The 11,838-nt window shown below is 53.1% G+C and overlaps 3 protein-coding genes and 1 non-coding gene across 4 annotated transcripts; 2 read left to right on the plus strand and 2 right to left on the minus strand.

Moving 5' to 3' along the window:
* Positions 1-857: 857 nt before the first annotated feature.
* On the minus strand, positions 858-3,776 carry CONPUDRAFT_117146 (P-loop containing nucleoside triphosphate hydrolase protein; the record flags this gene model as incomplete). Its single annotated transcript, XM_007766375.1, has 14 exons — positions 3,688-3,776; positions 3,538-3,638; positions 3,242-3,488; positions 3,086-3,183; positions 2,893-3,028; positions 2,787-2,844; positions 2,475-2,731; positions 2,192-2,420; positions 1,908-2,131; positions 1,677-1,847; positions 1,398-1,619; positions 1,270-1,349; positions 1,083-1,218; positions 858-1,025 (listed from the first exon to the last, which is right to left on the minus strand). Exons 2-14 carry the CDS (start codon positions 3,615-3,617, stop codon positions 858-860), a joined length of 2,106 nt encoding a protein of 701 aa, XP_007764565.1. The 5' UTR covers positions 3,618-3,638; positions 3,688-3,776.
* A 1,661-nt stretch (positions 3,777-5,437) lies between these two features.
* On the plus strand, positions 5,438-7,474 carry CONPUDRAFT_79639 (ATP synthase F1 beta subunit). Its single transcript, XM_007766058.1, has 5 exons — positions 5,438-5,637; positions 5,751-6,314; positions 6,365-6,683; positions 6,735-7,068; positions 7,119-7,474. The coding sequence occupies exons 1-5, from the start codon at positions 5,469-5,471 to the stop codon at positions 7,350-7,352; spliced, it is 1,620 nt and encodes a 539-aa protein (XP_007764248.1). The 5' UTR covers positions 5,438-5,468; the 3' UTR covers positions 7,353-7,474.
* Positions 7,475-7,522: 48 nt separating this feature from the next.
* Positions 7,523-7,604, plus strand: CONPUDRAFT_t17. Its single transcript has one exon. It is a non-coding gene; the product is annotated as a tRNA-Ser (tRNA).
* A 442-nt stretch (positions 7,605-8,046) lies between these two features.
* Positions 8,047-10,723, minus strand: CONPUDRAFT_117150 (uncharacterized protein). The gene is made up of 7 exons (XM_007766376.1): positions 10,509-10,723; positions 10,317-10,437; positions 9,593-10,239; positions 9,393-9,537; positions 9,177-9,332; positions 8,940-9,127; positions 8,047-8,878 (listed from the first exon to the last, which is right to left on the minus strand). Exons 1-7 carry the CDS (start codon positions 10,573-10,575, stop codon positions 8,217-8,219), a joined length of 1,986 nt encoding a protein of 661 aa, XP_007764566.1. The 5' UTR covers positions 10,576-10,723; the 3' UTR covers positions 8,047-8,216.
* Positions 10,724-11,838: the final 1,115 nt, after the last annotated feature.

Here is an 11,838-nt window from a genome sequence, read left to right on the forward strand (position 1 = left end):
CCAGCATCAGTGTCCCTTCTTGCAAAGTGAGGTACCGGAATCCTCTTGTCTCCGTCACTTCGAACGTGTTTTGAATGAGATCAGGCCCTGTGAGTCCTTGAATAGCTAGAAGTGCATGACATACACTTGTCGCAGAGCGAATATTCCTTTGAAAGGAACCTTGTACGAGTTCCTGAGGATCTGCGACTCTGTCAGTTCGAGCTGACCAAGCTTCGATGGAAAAGTCGAAGATCGTAACGGCTGAGAACGATTCGACCTACTGAAAGTTATAAAAGAGACGATGTAGTTCACCTCCCTCCCCAACACAATCTGCTACCTCCTCGTTGCGAGAACATCCACGAAAATTAGCGTAGTCTTACATTTCTATTCTGCTTTGAAGCATTAGTGAGTCTTCTGGATCGTCAGTAGAACTTGACCTCGATTTTGCAACTGAAACGCTGCGCTTCCATAGTGTCGATTCTCCCTAACATCCAATTTGTCGGCCCCGACCAGCTCAGTGAGCATTTCAGAACCATCGTGCTGCACAAAGCGGCTGGTGTCGTCTCGGAGAAAGCCGCTCAGAACAAAAACGTCGACACGTTTGTCTGTCGCAGGTAAGCGGTCATTTTCGCAAGCCTGACTTTTCGTACGGGTCTAATATGTGCATCGCAGCACTAAAGTTGCTGGAGGCGGGGTCGCGATGAACATCACGCTTTCCTATGTTGTTAGAAGTCCCAATGGCCATGCCGACGAGAGTATCGGTTTCAGACTCCCCGAGTAGTTCAAAGAGTGTGATGTTGGTGATCCAAGGATATTGAGAACAAGAATGATAGCTCTGAAGTTAAGATAAACAATATGCTGGTACCTTTACACGGAAACTACAAAAATGACGAGACTTTGACGGGTTTCCGGACAGCTGCGGAGTTGCCTTCGAGGAAGCGATACGACACGTGGTAGTCCCTTCTAGGGGCCTTCTTCGAGGCCGGTTTGTTGTGAGAGTTCGAGGTATGGATGGCAATAGGACGCCCAAAGAAATCTACCGGAGGCTATCATCAAATGAGTTTTGCTGTCCTGCTCAATGAGAAAGCACAATTATTATGTACCTTTTCTTCTATCTCTTGGGTTTCAGTGCGTTGCCGCTTCGAGGGTTTTGAGTCGTCTAGGCTCAGGCGACGCAGTTTGCCATCAGCGTCGTTCACATTCGTGCCTTCGTGCTCATCGTTGTCATGTCCCTTGGACCTTCAGCGAATCAGGCCGATGGAGCTATGAAGACAATGATGAATAGCTTACTGCTTGGAGAAGAAGTTGGATGGTTTAGTCTTGCTTCTTTCAATGGCATCGGCATGGCGGGCGATCAACGCATTATCGATCTGGGCCAGATCAACGACACGCTCACGGCAAAGTCTTTATTGACTGACCTCGCCTGCAACCAGCTGACGGACTGCGTATCTTGACACAGAGATGTCTGCTGCACGTTTGCCATCATATGTCACGAAGACATCGATTGGGGGATCAAGTCTATAGGTTAATGCGCCCTCCTCGGTCTTCTCTTGTATGAACCGGAGCTCCATCGCGACCATGATGTCCACTAACCGCGAGAGGAGCTCGCGTTCTCCTGCTTTAATGATCTGTCGGTTCACCTATCGCATCGAAAGGTATTCAGTATACGCAATGACGCTCGTGACAAATGTACGTACTGGGCGCAGAGGCGGGGAAATAATCCTATTGATGAACGGACCGAACTCAAGTTGTAGGGCCTGCCCAGTAACTAGATGCCTGTATGTACCACAGTTCCGTGAACTCGCGGCGAGGATGTTACTCGCAAGAGTTTTATAAATGTCTTCGTTTACTCTGGTTCTTTGCAGGTTCTAATGAAAAGTCCCTGCTTTCAGTTTCGGAAAAGTGAGACTAAGAAATTAGCCACTCACCTCCCAGTCGGTGGCGTCCCTCTCTACTCGCTGCCCACCTCTCGCCTTGAATAGCGGGTGGAACGGGACAAGGAGGTATGAAAGATATGAGTGCAGACCGAAGTCGCCGTCCTGGTACATCATGGCCGCGAAGATATCATAGGTTGTCAACCACTCGTTTGCTTTTCCATACCGAGAAAGGTCAGCGTCGTGCCGATGGCAATTGGTGTAATGTGCAAAACACCCTGTTGTCCGTAGTCAGCCCCCCGAAAGTTTTTCGAAGGAAATACCACTAGTATACTAACCGGTAGCAATACTGGCGAAGCTGTTCATCCCTTCTATCGTTCGGCTCAGCCGGTTCACGTATCTTGCTTCCTCCTCTTCACCCATCCCGAGTTCTTTCACTCGTTTCTTCGACATAGGGGCAAAAAGGTCATTCAGGACGGAGTTCGCAGTGGTGTCTGCTTCTTTCATTCCTGCTGTACTACGACGTATCAGCGGTTCCGTGACATCCTCACTGCGAGATTTGATGAACTAGATACACTGTTCAGCTGTTGTGTATGTTATATGCTTTGACGGCGAACGCACCTGCAGTGTATTGAGACATCCTCTCAGGTCACCCTTTGCAATACCGACGAGAGTGCTGAGCGCTCGTGAATCGGCCTTCAGACCCTCCATCTCACAGACTTGCCGAAGTCGCTTTACGATATGAATATCGGCAGGTCGAGTGCAACGTATCTGAAGGGCGTGAGGCCGAAGTTTGGCGAGTGAGTGTGCATTTATGTCGTTGCAAATGCATATTATGGGTCGAAGCAATGGACGTTTTCCCTTGTCTTGCTTCTTGCCTGCAACAGATCGAAGGTGAGACGAGGAAGATATGAGAAGTAAACAGAGGCATACGCTTGTTCTTCGGCTGGTCGTAAGTTAGAGAGACAAGTTTCTGAACGAAACTCGAAGTCTGCAGCACGGGTTAACGCTAGTATACCGGAAAGGCAGAAGTACATACATTGTCGCCCCCTCCACCCGTAGCGCCGTCAATTTCGTCGATCACAACGAGCACCGGCTTGTTACTCCCAATTGCCGAGCCCGACTCAAGTGCTGGCTTCAAGCGGTCATCGATGACCTGAGCTGAACGTGCGTCACTGAGAGTTCGTTCGACTGTAAGGGCGTGGAGTAAATATATGCAGAAATACACAGACCTTGCGTTAATTTCCATCACTTCATAACCTGCTTGCGCAGCAACGACATGCGCTAAGGTGGTCTTGCCGAGACCAGGAGGCCCTGATATGAGGAGAAGCTGAAGGGGACTCAAGCTTAACACCGAATAAAGCAGTACGTAATATGCGATTCCTCACCTTTTCCCTTGGGCGTCGGAACTCATCATCGGGGTTCTCATTCTCCTCGTCCTCTCTAAACCTCTTCTTTCCTTTGTATTTTCTCTTTCCAAACACACACCAATCCCACTGTTTCACCCAGGCCATGGTTTCGCGAGCGACGCGTTCATTGCCAAGTAATTCGGTGAATCGAAGCGGTCGATATCGATCAACCCAGAGGGTTTCCTCGACCTTGGAAGGGATCCGTGCGCTAGCGGATTCACCTTCTCTGATGTCTTGTCAGGAGAGTCAATGAATTAGATTCCAACAGTGCTCACTCTCGTGATAGCCGTAGGGCTTTCTCTGTGGAAAGATCGTCCATCAAACGATGTATTGGAATGTCAAGTAGCCCGCCCATCTTTTGCGCTGATAAAGATGCCTATAACAGGGTTTAAAACAGTGTGAGAGGTATCAAACGTAATACACACTTTGTTAAGACCAGTGAGGCGCGTTTTGCGTTTGATGTGAAATGTGCGTCCGCTGAAGGTGGTCGCACGTGCAGGAGCGCGGGGCAAATACAAAGGGCCATCTGAGATTGTTGTGGAGGTTATAGGACGTGATCCCGTGGTGCGACGTAGGAGCTCTGATACGGCTGGGAAGCTATCTGAAAGCAACGTTAGTGAGACATAGTGTCAAGCGCTGCAGATACGACCTTGGGAGTCCGCAAGCAAGCTGGTGGGCGTGGAAGACGTTTGGTTCTCGCCAAGAAGACCGTTGGAGACAAAGGAGTTACTTGCTGTATCAAGTGTTGACGAGAAAGTAGGCTGAGATGGGCTGGCATCATCTCGCGAGGGTTGAGTGGACGTTGAAGCATTCAAGGCTGATTAATACGTTGGTACAACCTCAGTGAATGAGGTCCACAAAGATATCGCAGCATCACGTACTGTTGGAACTAAGCAATCCTGAGGACTTGAATGTCAAGCCCTCGTCAATCGTAGTGATAATGGACGCGTCCTCCTGGATGATGGGCGCCCCTTCTCCCAAGAACCCATTGGATATAAATCCCGATCCAAGTACGCTTGACGATGCCTCGGCACACGAGCCAGATTCGCCTTCATTTGATAGTAGTCCATTTGATACAAATGCAGAAGACATTGGAGGTGAATGCGGCGGTTTGATGAGGGGATAAGGATCTGGTCGCGGTCCGCCGGTCGCGTTTCGGTGTCAACGAGCAACACGCGACGCGTCTGTGGCGCGCTAAGTATATTAGGTAAGTCAGATTTGCCTTACTGTACATTGATCCATCTGCCTTCAAGCTTCAACGTTGTCAACCTCAGTCCTGGTCTATCGCGCAGCTCATGCGCTAGTGTTTCTCTGCGACATCTCTCCAAAGTTTACCCGCTTTCAATATCATGCTGTCTTCCATGACAGCTCGATCTGAACGTAGCTACCAGGTCTTTTGAAAGGAGACTATTGGCCCTAGCGATTTCCTCAGAGGCATGGCACCGAACCTGTACAGCTAGCTATGTGACTTTTTGAAGGGATCTTTATTCGCTGAGGAACATCGCCCTCAATGCTAGATGAACCTTTGCCCCCGCTGTCCTTGGCGTATCGCGTGATGTAGCATCGGTGTTCAACGTTCAACGCCTTGCAGTGGCTGTATTCCGTACTCAAAAGGAACCTAGGCCAAGCTCATCCGCTCGGTCCCTAGCGTACTCACTGCGCTTCTTGTGTAGCCGAGATACATGCTATTTACTTCACTTCAAATCTGTGTAGCTTTTGTCCTGAGGGCGAGAGAGGTGCATGTTGCAGGGATTGCAAGCACACGTTCCCGCGGCGAGAGTCTGTTGATGAGTATGCGGGCGTCGTCTTACCACCCGAGGACAGGCACAGCTGTCTCCTCATGTCCCTGCGGGTTTGGTCGGTCGCGCGTGTTCACTCCTGCGTGCGATGGTCCGCGTAAATCTCATCTTGGGCCAATATTACAACGGGTGTTGATGTTTGGCACTCGTGGACATAGCATGCATAGGCAAGCGTGGATCAGGTTTACGTCGGGATGGACAACCCGGACAACGTGTGCACTGTGCGTTAGGTTGCATCAATCCATTTGCTTGAGTGCGGGCCTAGCGCTGTTAGCGAGCCGTGGGGATGCCGGCCAAAGTCGGGAGCGGAGCTTAGAACTGACATCAAAATTAGATGTAAAGCAAACGGACATTTCTTGCACACAATTCCCTTACCTCCGTCGCCACTGTCCTCGTCGTCCTTCACCATGCTTACTACCCGCGGCGTCACCCGCGTCTCGAGGAGAGCGCTCAACGGTGCTAAGAGCACCAGCAGGCTCATTAACACTGCTTCCGTTCTCTCCCGCGCATCTCTGCCCAACCCCGCGTCAAAACAGCAGGCGGCTCGCCCTTCGCGTCTCTCCTCTGCTCAGCCCGGTTAGTAGCTGCTCGTGTATTATCAAGCGTTTTCGCAGTGCTGATAAGAAACGCGCTGTTTTCCCCACTTTTTTCGACGTTTCAATGGGTCGGAACGGAACGTCAAACAACAGCGCGCTCGTATGCCACGGAGGCCAAGGCCACTATTGGTACCGTGAAAACGGTCATCGGTGCCGTCGTCGACGTTCAGTTTGACACTGAAAACCTCCCTCCCATCCTCAACGCCCTCGAGGTCCAGGATTTCCACGGTGGTCGTCTTGTCCTCGAGGTGGCCTCTCACCTTGGCGAGAACTCGGTCCGTACCATTGCTATGGACGGTACCGAGGGTCTTGTTCGTGGCCAGAAGGTCGTCGACACTGGTGCCCCCATCCAGATTCCCGTCGGCGCTGCCACCCTCGGCCGTATCATGAACGTCATTGGTGAGCCTATTGACGAGCGCGGACCCATCAAAGGTGTCAAGCTGTCGCCCATCCACGCCGACCCTCCTCCGTTCGTTGATCAGTCCACAACTGCTGAGGTTCTCGAGACCGGTATCAAGGTCGTCGACCTGCTCGCCCCCTACGCTCGTGGTGGCAAGATTGGTCTCTTCGGTGGTGCCGGTGTCGGCAAGACTGTGTTGATTCAGGAGCTTATTAACAACGTTGCCAAGGCCCATGGTGGTTTCTCCATCTTTTGCGGTAGGTTCAAAAAATCAAGTATGCGAGATCGGGTTCTCACTTCTTTAAAGGTGTCGGTGAGCGTACCCGTGAGGGCAACGACTTGTACCACGAAATGATTGAGACCGGTGTCATCAACCTTGAGGGTGACTCCAAGGTCGCTCTCGTTTTCGGTCAAATGAATGAGCCTCCCGGTGCCCGTGCCCGTGTTGCATTGACCGGTCTCACGATCGCTGAGTACTTCCGTGACGAGGAGGGCCAGGACGTGCTTCTGTTCATTGACAACATTTTCCGCTTCACGCAAGCCGGTTCCGAGGTATCTGCCCTTCTCGGTCGTATCCCCTCTGCCGTCGGTTACCAGCCCACGCTCTCGACAGATATGGGTGGCATGTAAGCCATTGTCATAAACTTGATTTTTCTTTTTATTAAAGTCTTCAACAGGCAGGAGCGTATCACCACCACCAAGAAGGGTTCCATCACTTCCGTGCAGGCTGTCTACGTCCCTGCCGATGATTTGACTGACCCTGCTCCCGCCACCACCTTCGCTCATTTGGACGCCACCACTGTGTTGTCCCGTAGCATTGCCGAGCTTGGTATCTACCCTGCTGTTGACCCCCTCGACTCGAAGTCGCGTATGCTTGACCCCCGTATCGTCGGTCAGGAGCACTACGACGTCGCCACTGCTGTCCAGAAGATCCTCCAGGATTACAAGTCGCTCCAGGATATCATTGCCATTCTTGGTATGGACGAGTTGTCGGAAGAGGACAAGCTGACTGTATGTGAAGACATAAATATATACGGACTTTACTAACCCAGTCGTCACAGGTCGAGCGTGCTCGTAAGATCCAGCGTTTCATGTCACAGCCCTTCCAGGTCGCCCAGGTCTTCACGGGTTACGAGGGCAAGCTTGTCCCTCTCAAGGATACCGTTCGCTCCTTCAAGGAGATCCTGTCTGGCGCCCACGACACTCTCCCTGAGTCTGCCTTCTACATGGCTGGTACCATTGAGGATGTCAAGGCCAAGGCCGAGCAGCTCGCCAAGGAGATGGGTGGCAACTGATTGCATTGCTGACGGGGGATTACCTTTTCATTCGTTAATTATCTCTTATTGCACCCTACCGTAGAGCATAGACAACAAAATACTAGCTGCGGTAGCCCGTATGCAAAAACTCCTAACACTGGGACCGTCCTAAGCTGGTTATGTTTGTCAGTGAGCCCCTTTTCTTTCAAGGCGCTATAGCCAAGTGGTTACGGCGACAGATTAGAAATCTGTTCCTCTTTGAGGGCGCAGGTTCGAATCCTGCTGGCGTCGGTGTATAGTTTTTTCCTCTTCGCTTTTGTGGCCAGCTGGGTTAACATTTGTCAGAGTACTGCACATTGGTCAACCCTCTTTACCCCTCCTCACAGTTTGGAATATAAATTTGCTTTCTCTCTCAGAGTGCTATAAGACACCCCACTGCATCTTCTGGTTTATTCTGATTTGCCCTCTTCAGCAGTGCGAAAATGTCCCTTGGCTATCTAGCATCCGCCCTACTTTCGGAGGTAGTACTGCTGCCACGACTTGGTTTCGACCTCCCTCATAACCTAGATGAAGTTTGAGGTTATGATATCCGTACGCACGCTGTCAAGAAAGCACCAACGATCGCTATTCCCCGCTGAGTCTGATAGGTTCCTTTTTGAGTGGGGAGTCTGGACAGAAAAAAAAACGATGACAACTACCGGCCAGAAAACTATGAGGAGCTTCGACAATCAATGAGAGTTGCAACGTCCTAGGGCATGCTCTGCCCCGGGCTTATCATCATTGTCAGTGAAAGTATATACTCGTACATAAATATACAAAACGGTCACATCCATGGCCGTACTAAATCATGTCGCACTCCTCTTCAAACGGAAACCTCGACCAGAACCCTCAGCATCGCGAACTCTAGCTTGGGACCGTAAACTGCGGGAACTCCCCGATCCTCAACTTGGTCGCGCCATACGGCCACAACGTGATATTCGTCGGGTTACCCGTACAGCTCGGGCTCGTCGGCGGCACCGCCGCATACGTCGTCCCCGCGAGCGCCCAGTCGATCGGGCACGCTGTCACAGTCATGCTCACCGGCGGCAGGCCAGTATCCCAGATCGGACTGGGCAGCGTCCCGTTCTGCGTCGGCAGGTTGCTCGCGAACGCAAGCGTTGTTGTGTCGATGGCGTACTGCCACGGCGCGTTCGCGTCGAACTCGAGGTCGACCGCGAGCGCCTGGTCCGCGTTCTGTGCGAGCTGCTTTTGCGTGCGCGCGATGTCGTACGCGTAGTGCAGCGGCCCGCGGTGCACGGCGATGGATCCTGCGGGCCGGTCCTCGGTCGTGATCTCTGGGGTGTAGACGAGATCGAGCGTCGTAGTGCCCGCGCCGGCTTGCACGGCCTGCAGACCGTTTGATGGAGCGAGCGGCTGCGCGGCGCCGCCATTGGTCGCGAAGGTGCCGCCGGAGACCCAGCTCGGGACGCGGACGTAGAAGGTGAAGGCTTTGTCGGCGGTGATGGTAGTCGTGAGCGTGTCGGCAAAAGGATACATGGTGTCGACGTCGACTTGGACGTTATTGCCTAGGGGTAGCGTCGATGTCAATCGTCGGGTCGGTTGGGACGTGATAGCAATAAGACATACCATTGAGGGACGTCGACGTAGAAAAGGGACCGAGGTAGGCTTGAACAAGCGAGTTACCGTCGGGCGTGGTGACGAACGCGTTCGAAACGAACTTAGGCCAGCCTTGTGGGTGGTTCACCGTGCAACACGGGTAATTGGGCTCAAGCCCGAACACATTCGAGTACGGGCCATCCTGGGGGAAGGGGTTGCTGCGATGCCATCAGCCATCCCTCTCACAACACTGAAATTAATACATACTTGACCATGTTCTGGGCGGCGACCTGGTTCTGCTGCTGGAGGTATTGGCGTGACCACATGCTGCCAGTGAGCGTGCCCGGGAGCGCGTTGTACGCGATGCGCTCGGCGCGATCGAGGTACTTGATGTCACCGGTGACCTGGAAGAGGTACGAGCCCCTGGCATTTCCAACACATTCAGAATCGAGTGCAGGAGAGGGAAGACGCGAGTGTACTCACGAGAACATCGTCTCGACGACATCGCACAGCTCCGTACCACGGTGTGCATCCAAACCGGCGAGATACTCGTCTGCAGAGAATATGCCTGACGGACGGCCGTGGTACTGGAAGAGCCGGTCCCAGCCGTCGCTAGCGCTCTGCAGCACTATACAAGAACGCGATCAACCAATACGTCCCCCAAAGCCAATGTTCGCGCTTACACGACGTGTCGTTCGTAAACCGATACGCAACCGCCGCTGCCTTGACGCCCTCCGCAACGTTCACCCCATGCCACACCAGCGTGTTGTTGAAAGGGTTCGTCAACCCTTCCGTGGGGCCCTGCGGGAAATTCTGCTCCGAGAACACCTGATCCCATTGCACGCCCGTCGTCTTCAACTTGTTCATAAAGTCAAGCAACATCGCCTCGTTCCCATTCGGGTGATTCTCGTACAACCACTGCAGCGAGATGATAAACTCTTCCCAGCGCGCGTTGCCCCACTCCTCGAGGCCGGTGTTGTTGTTCTGCACCATCGAGTACGCGAGATTGACAAAGGACCAGATCTTGGGCACGTACGTGTCCGCGAGCGAGGGGTTGTTCTCGATCATCTGGATCGCGCCAAATAAGAAAAGATACCGCCCCCAGAGGTAGCGCGGCTTGCTCGTGTCGAACACCTCGGGCCCGAGCCAGCCCGTCGAGTCTTGGTTGTCGAACACGTACGTAAGGAAGTTGGTCGCTTGGGTTTGGAGGTCCGAGTCAGAGGAGCCAAGGACGAACGCGTTCGGGACAATGCCGTTGAACCAGTAGCTGCCAGCCTCCTCGAGGTTGGAGTAGAATGAGCTACCACCCGTCCAGTCACTGTCATGCACGCTGTAGAGTGAAACCAAAGGTCGAGTGACAACGCGTGAGCGTGGATTGCGGAGAGTGGAGTAGACGGGAGTACGCACTAGTTGTAGAACTGGCTCTGCTGGCCTGCAAGCCCGTTCGTCTGGACCATGACCTGGTCATGAAGCCACCCAGCGGGCTTGACTGCGCCGAGCGGGAGGTAGTTGTACGCCTTGGGAGCCACTGCGCACCCGAGTTCGTTTGTCAGCGAATATTCCTCATGGCGAAAGGAAGGGAGGGGAAGAGTTACGCACGAGGGCTCTGCGCGCTGGCTGCACGCGCCGCGGCCAGGAGAGCGAGGACACTGGTGACGGAGATCATCGCGAGTGTGGAATGGGGAAGGAGGGCGCAGGCCAACTGATGTCCAATTTAAGGGAAAAGGAAGAGCAGGGTGGGCAGCCGCTATGAAGATCAATTGGTCTCAATCCACTGCCACAATGCTCATAAGCATGGGCGGCAGCGGCTTTTTATACATACAGTTCAGAACGCTGAGACGTTGCCTCATCCTGCGTCTTCATCTGCCCATCTGCAGCTGCTCTCCTGCGCATCTGGCAATCGAATTGTGACCTGCGGCGTGTGCACCCCGGCCGTATGTGCGTTCACCAGGCCCAGCGCAAAACCCCATGGCACATCCTACATGGGGACTCTCCTCGTCCAACTTGTCACGGAATGACAGGTTGTTCCCAAGATTTGCTCAGGCGGGGGGCACGAGGTACGCGTTCCTGGAGTTCGGTATGGTGTCTTGCGCGACGCTGGCTCGGATTCGTTCGAAAGGCAACACGTGAGGGCGGTCGAGGAGGAGGGAGCGCGTGCTCGCGGTGTAATCTGACGATCACGCGGAGGAGAATGTGACGCTCATTGTCCGAGAACCTGGAGTGCTGTGGCTTGATCCTCCGATCCGGCCCTTATGCTGATTGCGGTGGTGTTTTTGTTATGAAGTAGTATGTTTGATTGACGCATAAGCGGCCCACATATCAGAGATGTCATTTGCTGTGTTTTTCTGCAAACGAAATGGGCGATGCGATGGAGTCGACAAAAAGGCTGGGCAAAGGGTCCGAGCCGAACGCCCAGGGTCACGAGCCTATACAAAAGGAGTATTACCCCTGAGCACCATCGATGGACTCGCCCTTCGCGCTGGCCCGTCACGGCGTCGACGACTTCAGTGAACTTTCATGAGCTTTCAGGGCCAAAAAGCTTGACGGGGTTCCTTCAGCTATCACTGTAGTCAAGAAGTCTTGCACGCGATCTTGTAATGCTGAAGCGCCAATGAGCAAGCGAGGTCAAGCAGCAACGGTGGCCAGCAACAAGGCACGAAGAGCCTCAGGGCATTTTCTCTCCCTGGCCTGACAATTCTGCAGCTGATCCCTATACCTAGGTTCCTTTCCCACCACACTTCCTCTCTGCCTTATTCAAGGCATACATGAGCATCTTGTGAGCATCATTGCAGTGTGGGTGTCTTGGTGGATGTTCAACCCAGTGCGTTCATCTTCTCGGTGCTCCCCGTCTGGGAGAACCACACAGCGATGCTCACTCAGATTGTCAATGGCGTCGCGCAAGATGCTCAGCATATAGCCAGCATGAGTA

The sequence above is a fragment of the Coniophora puteana genome, assembly GCF_000271625.1.
Source record: "Coniophora puteana RWD-64-598 SS2 unplaced genomic scaffold CONPUscaffold_2, whole genome shotgun sequence".
Lineage (NCBI taxonomy): Eukaryota > Fungi > Basidiomycota > Agaricomycetes > Boletales > Coniophoraceae > Coniophora > Coniophora puteana.

What these genes read in the sequence shown, in the direction of transcription:
- CONPUDRAFT_79639 (XM_007766058.1), top strand. Translation starts at nt 5,469, where the DNA reads ATGCTTACTACCCGCGGCGTCACCCGCGTCTCGAGGAGAGCGCTCAAC. An exon ending in TCTCTCCTCTGCTCAGCCCG is followed by an intron (nt 5,638 to 5,750) that starts GTTAGTAGCTGC and finishes GTCAAACAACAG; the next exon opens with CGCGCTCGTATGCCACGGAG. An exon ending in TCGACAGATATGGGTGGCAT is followed by an intron (nt 6,684 to 6,734) that starts GTAAGCCATTGT and finishes AGTCTTCAACAG; the next exon opens with GCAGGAGCGTATCACCACCA.
- CONPUDRAFT_117150 (XM_007766376.1), bottom strand. Translation starts at nt 10,575, where the DNA reads ATGATCTCCGTCACCAGTGTCCTCGCTCTCCTGGCCGCGGCGCGTGCA. An exon ending in GTTTACGAACGACACGTCGT is followed by an intron (nt 9,538 to 9,592) that starts GTAAGCGCGAAC and finishes GTTCTTGTATAG; the next exon opens with TGCTGCAGAGCGCTAGCGAC. An exon ending in GCCGCCCAGAACATGGTCAA is followed by an intron (nt 9,128 to 9,176) that starts GTATGTATTAAT and finishes ATGGCATCGCAG; the next exon opens with CAACCCCTTCCCCCAGGATG.